This window comes from Nyctereutes procyonoides, unplaced genomic scaffold (assembly GCF_905146905.1).
Source record: "Nyctereutes procyonoides isolate TBG_1078 unplaced genomic scaffold, NYPRO_anot_genome, whole genome shotgun sequence".
In the NCBI taxonomy this organism is placed as follows: Eukaryota; Metazoa; Chordata; class Mammalia; order Carnivora; family Canidae; genus Nyctereutes; species Nyctereutes procyonoides.
The window spans coordinates 18,784,601-18,798,720 of record NW_026575024.1 but is presented as its reverse complement, the minus strand read 5'-3'; the positions used below and the strand labels follow the sequence as shown (position 1 = coordinate 18,798,720).

Sequence of the window (14,120 nt, the reverse complement as noted above, 5' to 3'; positions counted from 1 at the left end):
TAATTTTTCTCTACCTTCACATATACATACATGGAGCAGCATAAATTTTCTGCCTTGGAAGTATATCTTCAGGCTGAGTTCCTACGTGTGGATTGCTGGGTCAAAAGAGATTGTGTTTGTTAGTTTTGCTAGACTTTGCTAGTTTTGCTAGACTAGTTTGCCCAATTCCCTCTCCACAGGGGTTGTATGAACTATATGAACTTTGTCAAGATACATTAAAAGAGGCAAAAATGTGTCTCGGATTTGATGAAATGGGCACCACCCAGAGTTGTGGAAACCAGATACCCATTGACACATACTACATTGTGCAAAGTATGCACTATTAGTAGGAGATAGCTGTTACTATTGTCTTTTTGTGAAATAGTGATATTTCTTTATCATATGAGTGGTAAGAAAATTAAATAAGACAGCATTTTTAAGTAGTCCAGCATGGTTCTAGCACATACATTAGTGCCCCTTTTCTCTTGAGCACCTTGGGGCATGGCTGTTTGGTTTCATAGCTTATTTACTTTTCTGGATTGTAAACTCTGAGGGCTGAGTTCACGTCTGATGAGTCTTTAGCAGGGCACTCTAGATTTAAGAAGCTGTTAAAAATGATTGTAAACTGAGTCAACCCTAAGCATATAATTCTGAATCCAAGTAGTAAAAGATTTCCTTTTCTTTCGTACATTAACCATCAAGTCCTTATGTTATGCTAGCCAGCATCTTTTCCTCAGAATATATCCTCAGGAAATACAGATACTTTCCTCTCTTGTCATTTGGAAGTTTATTATTTTTTAAAAGATTATTTATTTATGAGAGACACAAAGAGAGAAGCAGAGACATAGGGATAGGTAGAGGCAAGCTCCCTGCAGGGAGCCTGATGTGGGACTTGATCCCAGGATCATGACCTGAGCCGAAGGCAAACCCTCAACCACTGAGGCACCCAGGTGTCCCTGGAAGTTTCTTTTCTTAAAATTTTTATCAACCTCAAGGAACACTTTAGATGATAGTGACAAAACATGTTGAAATCCTATTCAAGCTATTTATCTACTTAACCTGTCCTTATGGAATAACTTCAGTTAGAGTCAAAGAAATTAGTTGTTACATGTCTTCTGTTTTCTCAAGGCTGCCTTATTTCAGGGGTCTTCCTCCCATGTCTTCATCTCAGATTTTTTAATGCATGCATTTGGAACAGTTGTCAGGTTATTAGGTGACCTGAATTCACAATGAATGAGGTTTTCTGATGATTTTATATGCAGTGGTGTGCATCTTTCATTTCTAATCTATCAGTTAAGTTCAACACAGTTCTTTTTGAATTAATAGATGCTTGAAGTAGCAAGATCCTTTCTCCAAAAACATTTTAACAGTCTATTTTTAGATAAATTCCAGTTAAGAGGAAAGGGTACATACTTACTTGAAGTAATCTTTTAAGGCCATTAGTCTTCTGTCTATAAATATTTTTACCATAAGAGTTATAGATCAGTTTGCTCTTACTGGCTTCACTTTCTCACTTACTGGCTTCTCTTCTGACCATCTTTATTAGATATTCTGCTGTTCCTTTAAGTATAATATATGACTTCAGTTAGTTTCATCATTTCTCCATCCCCCTCCCCCCCACGCTTACAATCTTTATTTTGCTCAGATTTCCTGAGTCTGAAAGAACCTTGTTCTGCTAATCACTTGGACCCAAAGGCTTTGAGTCGTCTTTGATTCTTCCTCTCTATTTATTATACACAGCCAGTTTATGAAGTTTCCTGGAAGACTGCTTAGAAAACCACTAGCTAGGGATCCCTGGGTGGCGCAGTGGTTTGGCGCCTGCCTTTGGCCCAGGGCGCGATCCTGGAGACCCGGGATCGAATCCCACGTCAGGCTCCCGGTGCATGGAGCCTGCTTCTCCCTCTGCCTGTGTCTCTGCCTCTCTCTCTCTCTCTGTGACTATCATAACTAAATAAAAAAATTTAAAAAAAAAAAAAAAAAGAAAACCACTAGCTAGTTACTTTACTTTTACCTTTTTACTCATATTGTCCTTCCATTAATCTTAAGTATGGCTTTTACTTTGTTCCTTTTCTGTTTGCTGTGGCTCCCTGTCATCCTTAGAGTTGGCTCCTTGGGTTATTGTTATCTATCAAAATTTTTCTCTCCCTTACTGCTTTTTCTTTTTTTTTCCTTTTTAAAGATTTTACTTATTTATTCGTGAGAGGCACAGAGAGAAAGGCAGAGGGAGCAGGAGGCTCCCTGTAGGGAGCCCAATGTGGGACTTGATCCCAGGATCATGACCCGAGCCAAAGGCAGACGCTCAACCACTGAACCACCCAGGCATCTCATCTCTTACTGCTCCTTAACACAAATACTCTCTTGGACTAAGCTGTATCCTTATGTAGTAAGAAAAAATAGAAATTGGAAGGGAAGAAGCTTAAAGATAGTGTTTAACTTTTGTTATTAAAAGTTTCAAATATGAACAAGAGCAGAGAGAGTAGTATAATGAACTCCCCTTATATCTTATACCCCCATTTCTGTAACTGTCAACTTTTTGCCAATCTTGTTTTATCTTTCCCCTTATTCCCTGGATTTTTTTTAGGGGGGGTGGTGGTGCTGAGGTTATTTTAAAAGCAAATTCCAGACATCATTCATCTGGAGGTACTTTTGTATGCATCTGTAGAGGTTATTTAGTGTAGATCATTTCTACATTTCTTTATCAGGTGATAATTTCATTTGTTTATACAATATTGGTGTTCTGTAGGCATCCATTTTGTTTTACCTGTCATTTTTTTCTTAGAGAGCCCAGCGTGCTGTGTGGAGATATACTACGGGCATTCAAGTATTTGGAGTTGTCATATATTAAACTTTTGGGGGCCTGTCACACCACACATAGCACAATTTGAGTGTATGATAGACATGTATTAATTTCTTTTGAAATTAAGGGCACCTGGGATTCAGATTTTTGACAGGTCTTATTTGTATTACTGGAATTACTTAGCTCTCCAGCCATAAGTTTGTTACCAGATGTTTTGGTTTGAGGTTTTAGATTCACAATTGCTTAAAAGACTTGGGGATCTCTCTCTCTCTCTCGCTCTCTCTCTCTCTCTGTCTCTCATGAATAAATAAATAAAATATTAAACAAAAAGAAAGACTTGGAGGCCTGGCTCTAAAATCAGTTTTGAAGTTTTGTGTCCTTAAAAAGATAATGTTAAGAAAAATAATAGGGATGCCTGGGTGGCTTATTTAAACACCTACCTTCATCTCAGGTTATGATCTTAGTGTACTAATGTACTAAGATCGAGCCCCACGTCAGGTTCCTGTTTCTCCCTTTCCCTTTCCCTCTCCCTCTTCCTCTTCCTGCCACTCCCTCTGCTTGTGCGGGCATGCACAGTCTCTCTCTCTTGTCAAATAAATAAATGAAATCTTTTTTTAAAAACTTAAAAAAAAAAAAGATGTTCTTGGCAGACTAGTTATCCGAAACCTAGAATTACTCTTAATTCATCACTTAATTTCCCTTTTCTTTAAATTTAATGCTTTTTAGTGAATTAAATCACCTTTTCCTTGTGTACACAAGTGTTTGCAAACACTTGTCAAATTTTGGTAATTTTTAAATTTTTTAAAAAATATTTTATTTATTAATTAATAGAGAGAGAGAGGCGCAGAGATACAGGCAGAGGGAGAAGCAGGCTCCATGCAGGGAGCCTGACGTGGGACTCGATCCTGGGACTCCAGGATCAGGCCCTGGGCTGAAGGTGGTGCTAAACCCCTGAACCACCAGGGCTGCCCTTAAATATTGTTTGTTTTAAAGATTTTATTTATTTATTTGAGAGAGAGCACCAGAACTCGAACAGGGGGCAGAGGGAGAGGGAGAAGCAAATATCTCAGGTTGTTCATAAATTTACCACTCACAGATAACTACTTTTAACACTTGGATATTTATCTTCTAGTCTTTTTCAGTTTATATGTTTGCTGAATTATGCACAGAGCAATTAAAAAAAAATACTATGTCCCTGCCATACTCTTGGGTCATAATAGCACATCCTAATGTTATGTTTCTTATTTGTTAATTATGACCTATAAACAAATTCAAATAACATGGACTTCATTCCAGGTTGTGGTGCTGGTGGCATGTGTTTTGTTATTATTATGGTTTTGATCTAAGTCCTTAGTTTGGAGCAGATGTAATGTGGGTATTTATTACTGTTGAGTGAATAGGGGCCGCCACTTCTGTGTATTAGATTGACTTAGCATTTTATAATTCTAGACTTGAGACTTTCATAGAGGTTTTATATGCTACATGGAAGATTGGGTGTAAGTCTACTTTTTTTTTTTTTTTTTTTTTTTTTTTTTTACACCATATGATTTTATTTTTCCCATCTCTGTGGGATGAGAATTTCTTATGGCTAGGGACATGGTCCTCAAGTTTTTGTTTCTCTGGGGTCGGTCTGGCACAGAATAATAGATGTTGAGTGGATTATGTCAAATGTGGCTTTTTTTTTTTTCCTTGTGAGTCAGGAGTGGGATGAGCACATACATTACCTAAACATTTTTTAAATTAGTTCACTGTTGCACAGAATGTGTTACTCCAAAGTTTACAGCTTGAAACAACAAACATTTGTTTTCTCATATAGTTTCTGTGAGCCAGGAATCCAGGAGCAGCTTCAACTTCGTAGGGTGGTTTTGGCTCAGGATTTGACATGAGGTTACAGTTGTCTAAAGACTTACCTAAAACTGGAGGACCTACTTCCTAAGTCATTTAACCACGTGACAGTTTCTTACCACATGGGCCTCTCTAGTAGGGCTGCTTGAATATCCTAACATTATGATACCTGCCTTCCCCTAGAGCAAGGAGAAGAATGCAGCCCCTTTGATGACCTGGTGGCAGAAGTCACATACTGACATTTCCATCTTAATCCTGTTTTTTTTTAAGGAATGAGTTACTAAATCTAGTATGTACTCATGGAGAAGAAAATAGGCCACACCTCTTTTTTTTTTTTTATAAATTAATTTTTATTGGTGTTCAATTTACCAACATACAGAATAACACCCAGTGCTCATCCCGTCAAGTGTCCCCCTCCGTGCCCGTCACCCATTCACCCCCACCCCCCGCCCTCCTCCCCTTCCACCACCCCTAGTTCATTTCCCAGAGTTAGAAGTCTTTATGTTCTGTGTCCCTTTCTGATATCTCCCACACATTTCTTCTCCCTTCCCTTATATTCCCCTTCACTATTATTCATATTCCCCAAATGAGTGAGAACATACACTGTTTGTCCTTCTCCGATTGACTTACTTCACTCAGCATAATACCCTCCAGTTCCATCCACGTTGAAGCAAATGGTGGGTATTTGTCGTTTCTAATGGCTGAGTAATATTCCATTGTATACATAAACCACATCTTCTTTATCCATTCATCTTTCGATGGGCACCGAGGCTCCTTCCACAGTTTGGCTATTGTGGACATGGCTGCTAGAAACATCGGGGTGCAGGTGCCCCGGCGTTTCATTGCATCTGAATCTTCGGGGTAAATCCCTAACAGTGCAATTGCTGGGTCGTAGGGCAGGTCTATTTTTAATTCTTTGAGGAACCTCCACACAGTTTTCCAGAGTGGCTGCACCAGTTCACATTCCCACCAACAGTGTAAGAGGGTTCCCTTTTCTCCGCATCCTCTCCAACATTTGTTGTTTCCTGCCTTGTTAATTTTCCCCATTCTCACTGGTGTGAGGTGGTATCTCATTGTGGTTTTGATTTGTATTTCCCTGATGGCAAGTGATGCAGAGCATTTTCTCATGTGCATGTTGGCCATGTCTATGTCTTCCTCTGTGAGATTTCTCTTCATGTCTTTTGCCCATTTCATGATTGGATTGTTTGTTTCTTTGGTGTTGAGTTTAATAAGTTCTTTATAGATTTTGGAAACTAGCCCTTTATCTGATATGTTATTTGCAAATATCTTCTCCCATTCTGTAGGTTGTCTGAGTTTTGTTGACTGTATCCTTTGCTGTGCAAAAGCTTCTTATCTTGATGAAGTCCCAATAGTTCATTTTTGCTTTTGATTCTTTTGCTTTTGTGGATGTATCTTGCAAGAAGTTACTGTGGCCAAGTTCAAAAAGGGTGTTGCCTGTGTTCTCTAGGATTTTGATGGAGTCTTGTCTCACATTTAAATCTTTCATCCATTTTGAGTTTATCTTTGTGTATGGTGCAAGAGAGTGGTCTAGTTTCATTCTTCTGCATGTGGATGACCAGTTTTCCCAGCACCATTTATTGAAGAGACTGTCTTTCTTCCAGTGGATCGTCTTTCCTCCTTTGTCGAATATTAGTTGACCATAAAGTTCAGGGTCCATTTCTGGATTCTCTATTCTGTTCCATTGGTCTATGTGTCTGTTTTTGTGCCAGTACCACACTGTCTTGATGACCACAGCTTTGTAGTACAACCTGAAATCTGGCATTGTGATGCCCCCAGCTATGGTTTTCTTTTTTAAAATTCCCCTGGCTATTCGGGGTCTTTTCTGATTCCACACAAATCTTAAAATAATTTGTTCTAAGTCTCTGAAAAAAGTCCATGGTATTTTGATAGGGATTGCATTGAATGTGTAAATTGCCCTGGGTAGCATTGACATTTTCACAATATATTCTGCCAATCCATGAGCATGGAATATTTTTCCATCTCTTTGTGTCTTCCTCAATTTCTTTCAGAAGTGTTCTATAGTTTTTAGGGTATAGATCCTTTACCTCTTTGGTTAGGTTTATTCCTAGGTATCTTATGCTTTTGGGTGCAATTGTAAATGGGATTGACTCCTTAATTTCTCTTTCTTCAGTCTCATTGTTAGTGTATAGGAATGCCATTGATTTCTGGGCATTGATTTTGTATCCTGCCATGCTACCAAATTGCTGTATGAGTTTAGCAATCTTGGGGTGGAGGCTTTTGGGTTTTCTATGTAGAGTATCATGTCATCGGCGAAGAGGGAGAGTTTGACTTCTTCTTTGCCAATTTGAATGCCTTTAATGTCTTTTTGTTGTCTGATTGCTGAGGCTAGGACTTCCAATACTATGTTGAATAGCAGTGGTGAGAGTGGACATCCCTGTCTGGTTCCTGATCTTAGGGGAAAGGCTCCCAGTGCTTCCCCATTGAGAATGATATTTGCTGTGGGCTTTTCGTAGATGGCTTTTAAGATATCGAGGAAAGTTCCCTCTATCCCTACACTCTGAAGAGTTTTGATCAGGAATGGATGCTGTATTTTGTCAAATGCTTTCTCTGCATCTAATGAGAGGATCATATGGTTCTTGGTTTTTCTCTTGCTGATATGATGAATCACATTGATTGTTTTACGAGTGTTGAACCAGCCTTGCATCCCGGGGATAAATCCTACTTGGTCATGGTGAATAATTTTCTTAATGTGTTGTTGGATCCTATTGGCTAGTATCTTGTTGAGAATTTTTGCATCCATGTTCATCAGGGATATTGGTCTGTAATTCTCCTTTTTGGTGGGGTCTTTGTCTGGTTTTGGAATTAAGGTGATGCTGGCCTCATAGAATGAGTTTGGAAGTATAGGCCACACCTCTTAAACAGGAATATCAAAGAATCTGTTGGATGGATTTTAAAACCACCACACATATGTTGGGTACTTCGAGTTGATTTGTATTTAACACTGAGGAACCCGACCTCAGTGAGCCACATTTTTAATAGGTTCTTGGGATAATTGTGATACACCAAAAAATGTAAGAGTTATTAACATAAATATGTGGAGAGAGATACCATGTTCATAGATCAGAAGACACAACAATGTTTTTATGTCCTTTTTCTCCAAATTGTCCTATGAATACAAACTTCCCAGCTGGCTTTTTTTTCCTTCTTTTTGGAAATTGGCAAACTGAACCTAAAACTTCTATGAAATGCAGAAAACATAGAATGATCAAAACAGTTTTGAAAAAGAACAAAACTGGGCAGCCCAGGTGTCTCAGCGGTTTAGCGCCACCTTCGGCCCAGGGCGTGATCCTGGAGATCCAGGATCGAGTCCCACATCGGCTCCCTGCAGGGAGCCTGCTTCTCCCTCACCTGTGTCTCTGCCTCTCTCTCTCTCTCTCTTTCTCCCTCTCCCTTTGTCTCCCTTCCTCTCCCTCTCCCCCTCATGTATAAATAAGTAAATAAAATCTTTTAAAAAAAGAACAAAGCTAAAGAACTTTTATAACCTGTTTACAAAACTTACTATGGAAAATAATTACCATAAAGCTATAGTAATCATAATAGTATATGTTTGTGTAAGGATAAACTCCAGAAATCGAATTATACGGCCACTTCATTTTCAGTAAATAGGCCAAGCAATTCAGTGGGGGAAAAGGGCCGTCTTTTCAAAAAATGTGTGCTACAACAACTAGACAGCTTTATAATTTTAAAAATGTGCTCTATCCTTTACTTCTGTAAAACTCCTAGAAAAAAAAATCACAATATATATATCCAAAAAAAATTGTAATCTAAAGTATATAAAGAACTCTTACAAAACTCAGTAATAGGATATTTTTTAAATGAGTGAGAGATTCGAAAAGACTAAAGAAGATACATGAGTGGTCAATAAGCAAATGAAAAGATGCCCATTATTTAATTAGGAAACTGAATTAAAACAACGAGATACCACTGCATACCTGCTAGAATGGCTAGAATTAAAGATAGATAATACTAGGTATTAGAGAATCCATAGCAGTTGGAACTCTAATGCATATTGGTGGGAATGTGTAATAGTACAACCACTTTGGAAAACAGTTTGGCAGTTTATTAAAGTTAAATTTGAGGATCCCTGGGTGGCTCAGCGGTTTAGCGCCTGCCTTTGGCCCAGGTCGTGATCCTGGAGTCCCGGGATGGAGTCCCGGGATCGAGTCCCACGTCGGGCTCCCGGCATGGAGCCTGCTTCTCCTTCCTCCTGTGTCTCTGCCTCTCTCTCTCTATGTCTATCATAAATCAATCAATCAATCAATCAATCAATCTTTAAAAAATATAAAATAAAGTTAAATTTATACTTTCATATGATCCAGTGATTTCACTGTTAAGTATGTACCCAAAAGAAATGAAAAAAATGTCTATACAAATACTTGTATGTGAATGTTCATAGCAGATTTATTCCTAATAACCAATGCCTAGAAATGACTCAAATGTACGTCAGCAAGTGAATGGATAAGTAAATTAGAGTGTATCCATGACTGTGGGATTCCACTCAGCAGTAGAACCTTAACTACTGATAACATCCAGCAGCATGGATGAATGTCAAAAATAACATGAAGTTAAGAAGTCAAACAAAAGAGTAAGTCCTGTATGATTTCTTTAAGTAGAACTTTAGATAAACCTAATAATTGCTGGCAAATTATTGGTTGCTTTGGGTGGGGGTAAAAGATGGAGATGGACTGGGAATGTGCATAGGGCAAACTTTTTTGGGTGATGGAATTGATCTAAATCTGGACTATGGTGGGGATTATACCTGTATATATGCTTGTTAGACTTACCACACTATATCTTTGAATTGTGTATATTTTACTACATAGAAATTATACTTTATTAAAGTTGATTTAAAAACATATCTCTTAAAGATCTCTCAAGGTTTGGATTTTCCAGAACTTACATAGATAACCATCTGATTTTGATGGTGTTCAAGATTTATCCTTTTGTATCATTTATGATTTAGTCTCAAAATAGTACCAGACCTAAGGAGAAGAATGCCTAACTGTTGCTTCCGTTTACAGTAGAACTGATTTCCCTTCTGCCTTCATGTTTGTAACACTTGTCTTGGTTTTAGAGGCAAGGTAATGGGATGCTTTGTCTGAGTGCCTTTGTGAAATCTTTCCTTCCAGTGGAATGTGCTGTTATGGCTACCTTGCCATTTGAATCCTGTCATTGTGCTTCTTGACCAGCCTGTCAAGGTAGGTGAGCAGGAACTAGCTTATGACTCCTCCTAATTGACTCATCTCTTACGGTTGCAGATTCTCATAAACACAAAGATAAACACAAAGATCGAGAACACCGGCACAAAGAGCACAAGAAAGACAAGGAGAAGGACCGAGAAAAGTCCAAACATAGCAACAGGTAAGGGTTAAACCAGCAAGTCCCTCATCATTTGGCAGTGGGTTGGCTGGCTTGGCTTGCCTGGAATGTACCTTAAACTTGAGCCGCAGGTAAACAGCATGGATAGCAGAGTAAGCAGAGACTGTATTTGATTCCAGAGTTGCTAAGAGTATAACCTTGATCATTCAGGCCTTAAGGGGGATGCTCTTGTTCAGATCAAGATGTACAAAGCAAGTATGGTGAATTTTCTTTCAGTACATAGCTGACTAAGGTACAATTTTAGGGGAGGGTGCACCTGGGTGGCTCAGTCAGTAAAGTGTCTGCCTTTAGCTCAGATCACAATTTTGGGGTCCTGGGATAAAGCTCTGTGTCAGGCTCCTTGCTCAGTGGGGAGTCAGCTTCTCCCTCTCCCTTTGCTCCTCCCTCTGCTCATGCTTGCGTAAGTGCTCTCTCTCAAATAAAAAAAATAAAGTTTAAAAAATTGGAGGGAGGGGCACCTGCTTGGCTCAAATGGTTGAGCGTCTGACACTTTTTGGCTCAGGTTATGATGTCATGATTGTGAGATCAAGCCCTGTGTTTCTGCACTGGGCGTGTAGCCTGCTTAAGATTCTCTGCTCCTCTTCCTCAAAAATTTTTTTTATTTATAATTTTTAACTAAGTCAGTTATGGATTCATTATAACAATCCAGAGACTTGCCTTGATAAGAGGCAACTGGATTGGTGACTGTGTATACATATGAAGCTGTATATATGAAGCTTCATATCTTTCTGTACTTCAGTGGGTATAAATTAAAAACTCTTACCCTGTGCTTCCATTGTCTGTAGGCCCCTAGAGTCATATGTAAAAGGTTAGGTGATGAGATTTTCCTAGAGAGAGCATTCCTAGTTTCATCAAATTATCAGAAGAGTTCAGCTCTCACAGAAGCCAGTGACCACCAATATCCATGAAATTCAGTAGTGCTGCTCTCAGGGATTCAAGCTTTGGTAAGATGTTTTCTTTTTTGTTTTGCTCCCATTTTTTGGTGTAGGAAGCACAAGTTGTTAAGCCCAAAGACTGACCATATCTTTGGATATGAGACCCCTTGTTGAAAATAAGGACTTAGCTTCCATTTTGAGTTAAAGGCATATGATGGGGAGAATGCTATCTGACATTCCCAGAGTGGCCTAAGTTTTGTTAAAAGGGAATATAAAGATTAGTCGTGCATTGGAACGAGTGCCTCCAGCCTAGAGTCTCTTAGAACTGCTTCATTAGTTTAGCTTATTGTCTGCAGACAAGTTAAAAGTGAGAATTGCTTTCTAAGACTGTTCTTATGAACCATTAAAAATTTTAAGATATAGCTAATGAACTCATGAATAAGTCTTTGTGAATCATTAGAATAACCAGATTTTCTCTAGTGGAGACATTACTTTATGTATATCTACCACTTCTGTGGTGCCCCCCTCCTTCCAATTAACTCATTTCTTACTACTTGATCATCTAGTTTCCATTTTCATTACTCTGGTGAATTTAATGTCAGTAGTCGAATCCAGTCTCAATTCATATGTATCTTTTTTTCTCTAGTTTATAGTTGTTCAGTCTACATTAATATCTACCAAAGTATTTTTGAGAGCAAAGATTATTGCCAAGAATAAAGTTCATTTCAGAAAGATAAAAAGGAACCAATTAGGAGGGCATAAAAACTATAAATGTTTATATACTAATAGCAGAGCCTTAAAGTATATGAAGTAAAAATTGATAGAACTACAAAGAGAAATAGACAATTTATAGTCAGATTTTACTACCTCTTTCTCAATTGATAGCATAAGCAGAGAATCATTATGATGTAGAAGACTTGAACATAACTAACTAACTTGATTTGATTGAAATTTATCAAATACTCCACTCAACAACAGCAGAATAGAGATTTTTGGCACATGGAACATTTGCCAAGATACACCATATTCTGGGCCCAGTCCTCCTTAAGACCAGCTTCCCTTGCCTTTCATGCCTCTGTCCTTTTCCACCTTTCTTTCTTTTTCTTCTTTTTCTTTTTCTATTTTTTTAAGAGTTTATTCATGAGAGTCACACAGAGAGGCATAGACACAGGCAGAAGGAGAAGCAGGCTCCCCACTGAGCAGAGAAGCCGATGCGGGACTGGATCCCAGGACCCCAGGATTACGACCCAAGCCAAAGGCAGACATTCAACTACTGAGCCACCCAGGTGCCCTCTGGCCACCTTTCTTATTTCCTCCTTCCAGTGCACATGGCAATTCTGTTTTTGGCTCTCTTCTGCTAACTCTCTTGCCATTTACCCTTCTCTCACATTCCATATCCAGTCTCCTGGAACTTCTTATTTGCTCTAACACATGTTTTCTGATACTTCTAGGCCTTAAAGCATGCTGTTACTGGTTCCGGAGTACTCTATTGCCCTCTTAATATCATTCTTTTAGTTGCAGCGTAGACCTGACTTCTTACAGGTATCTTTTCTGCCCACCCTCCACATATTGAGTGCCACTTCTGTGTGCTCTCTGGCACCTTGAATATGTTCCTATCATAGTAATTGCCGTGCTACATTGGTGTTGTAATTGTGTGTTTATTTCTCTGTATTCCCCAACAGACTCCTAAGGTCTCTGAGAGCAGAGTTGAAGTCTGTCTTACTCCTTTTATATTCTCAAGGCTTAGTATAGTGTCTGGCAGATTACTTAACTAATCTATATTTATTGAATCAGTGAGTACCTATGGGTATACCATTTACCATCTTCTCTTTTCATATAGTCTTACTCTTCTACAGGATAGTTCCCTCTGGTCTTCCCATTTTTCAAACAAGTTTTTTGTGGGTTTTTGGTAAAATATCAATAACATGTTTTGCTGGGGTTTTTTGTTGTTTTGTTTTGCCTTTTTGAAGTGTATTCACAGTATTGTACAGCCATCATCAGAACTTTTCATCATCCCAAATAGTCTCTGAACCCATCAAATAATGGGTTCCCATTGTCTTCCCATCTCCCATCCCTTGGCAACTTCTACTTTCTGTCTCTATGAACTTGCCTGTTCTAGTACCTCATATAAGTAAAATCACAAAATATCCTTAATTGTGTCTGGCTTATTTCCCTTAATCTAATGTTTTTAAGGTTTATCCATGTCACATATCAGCATTCCATTTCTCTTTTATGGCTGAATAATAACTCCCATTGTGTGTCTACACCACATTAAAAAAAAAATCTCTTCCCATGTTGATGGATGCTTGGGTTGTTTCCATCTTTTGGCTATCATAATAACACATATTGGTTTGGTTATCATAATAACACAGTGAACATGGGTGTACAAGTACTTGTTTGAGTCGCTGCTCTCAGTTCTTTGGGTAAATACTTAAGAGTAGAATTGCTGGATCACATCAAACAAGTCTTTTTATTCTGCCTGCCATGTGCATCCTGTGTTAATTGATGTGAAGTACCAAAAAAAATGAGGTAGTCTTTGACCACAAAGAACTTCATCACCTGAGGAAAATGCTTATAAAGAAATGCTAATTTGGGGGCACCCTGGATAGCTCAGTTAAGCATCCAACTCTTGGTTTCAGCTCAGGTCATTTCTTGTGGTAGTGGGATCAAGCTCCTGGTGGGGCTGTGCTCCGTGCAGAGCCTGCTTCAGATTCACTCTCCCTCTACCTCTCATTCTCTCTCTCTTTTTCAAATAAATACATAAGATCTTCAAACAAACAAAAAAAATGCTAATTTCTTTGTTGCCATGATCCAAAAAAATTTTTTTAAATAAAGGTTAATATTTAAAACATAAACTTTTTTTAAAGATTTTTATTTATTTATTCATGACAGACATATATATATAGAGAGAGGCAGAGACACAGGCAGAGGGAGAAGCAGGCTCCATGCAGGGATCCTGACGTGGAACTGGATGCCAGGTCTCCAGGATCATACCCCGGGCTGAAGGCAGCACCAAACTGCTAGGCCATTGAGGCTGCCATAAAACAAACTTATAAAGATTGATCCCTTTTTCTCTGGAACACCTGATTTCACCAATCAAAATTTATCATCATTTGTGGGGAAAAAGATTAGGTGAAAGTGGCATAAAAGACTTTGGGGCATCAGTTTGGCCTTGCTCTTTTATCAAAATCTTTTTTTCAAGA

At 38.6% G+C, this 14,120-nt stretch overlaps 1 protein-coding gene across 1 annotated transcript in view; it reads left to right on the top strand.

Moving 5' to 3' along the window:
* The window catches only part of TOP1 (DNA topoisomerase I), a 92,213-nt gene that overhangs the window by 27,173 nt on the left and 50,920 nt on the right, over positions 1–14,120 (top strand). Inside the window, exon 3 of the mRNA XM_055345296.1 lies at positions 9,922–10,024. Coding sequence (XP_055201271.1) covers positions 9,922–10,024 — 103 coding nt within the window. The remainder of the gene's footprint in view (positions 1–9,921; positions 10,025–14,120) is intronic.